General features: G+C 46.3%; 1 protein-coding gene across 1 annotated transcript in view; it reads right to left on the reverse strand.

Moving 5' to 3' along the window:
- The window catches only part of LOC109823972 (mitochondrial import receptor subunit TOM20-like), a 33,510-nt gene extending 33,217 nt beyond the window's left edge, over positions 1–293 (reverse strand). The window contains 1 exon segment of the mRNA XM_020390449.1: positions 1–293. This exon segment is cut by the window's left edge and continues 134 nt beyond it. Within this exon segment, the coding sequence (XP_020246038.1) occupies positions 1–92 (92 nt within the window). The 5' untranslated portion in view covers positions 93–293.

Here is a 315-nt window from a genome sequence, read left to right on the forward strand (position 1 = left end):
TCGAGAGGGTTCTACGCGTAGAAGAGCTCCGTTGTCTTGCGAGCGTGCTCAAAGAACAGGAGACCATCGAAATCGGTCTGCGAACCTTCCATCGCAAAACCTAAACCCTTTTTGTTTTTCTTTATTCGATGAGAGAGAGATTTGAGATGGGGTGGCGCGATGCTATGAACTTTTTTTTCAATAACAAGGAGCTTAATTTTACAAAATAGTCCTCAGTAGTTGGACTCGCGTAGAAGTGCACAACCCAGTGTCTCACCCTGTTACGGGCCGATGTCTGAACGTGACCTCTCCCTTGATTTGCCATAGAAATGGAGC

This window comes from Asparagus officinalis, chromosome 9 (assembly GCF_001876935.1).
Source record: "Asparagus officinalis chromosome 9, Aspof.V1, whole genome shotgun sequence".
Lineage (NCBI taxonomy): Eukaryota > Viridiplantae > Streptophyta > Magnoliopsida > Asparagales > Asparagaceae > Asparagus > Asparagus officinalis.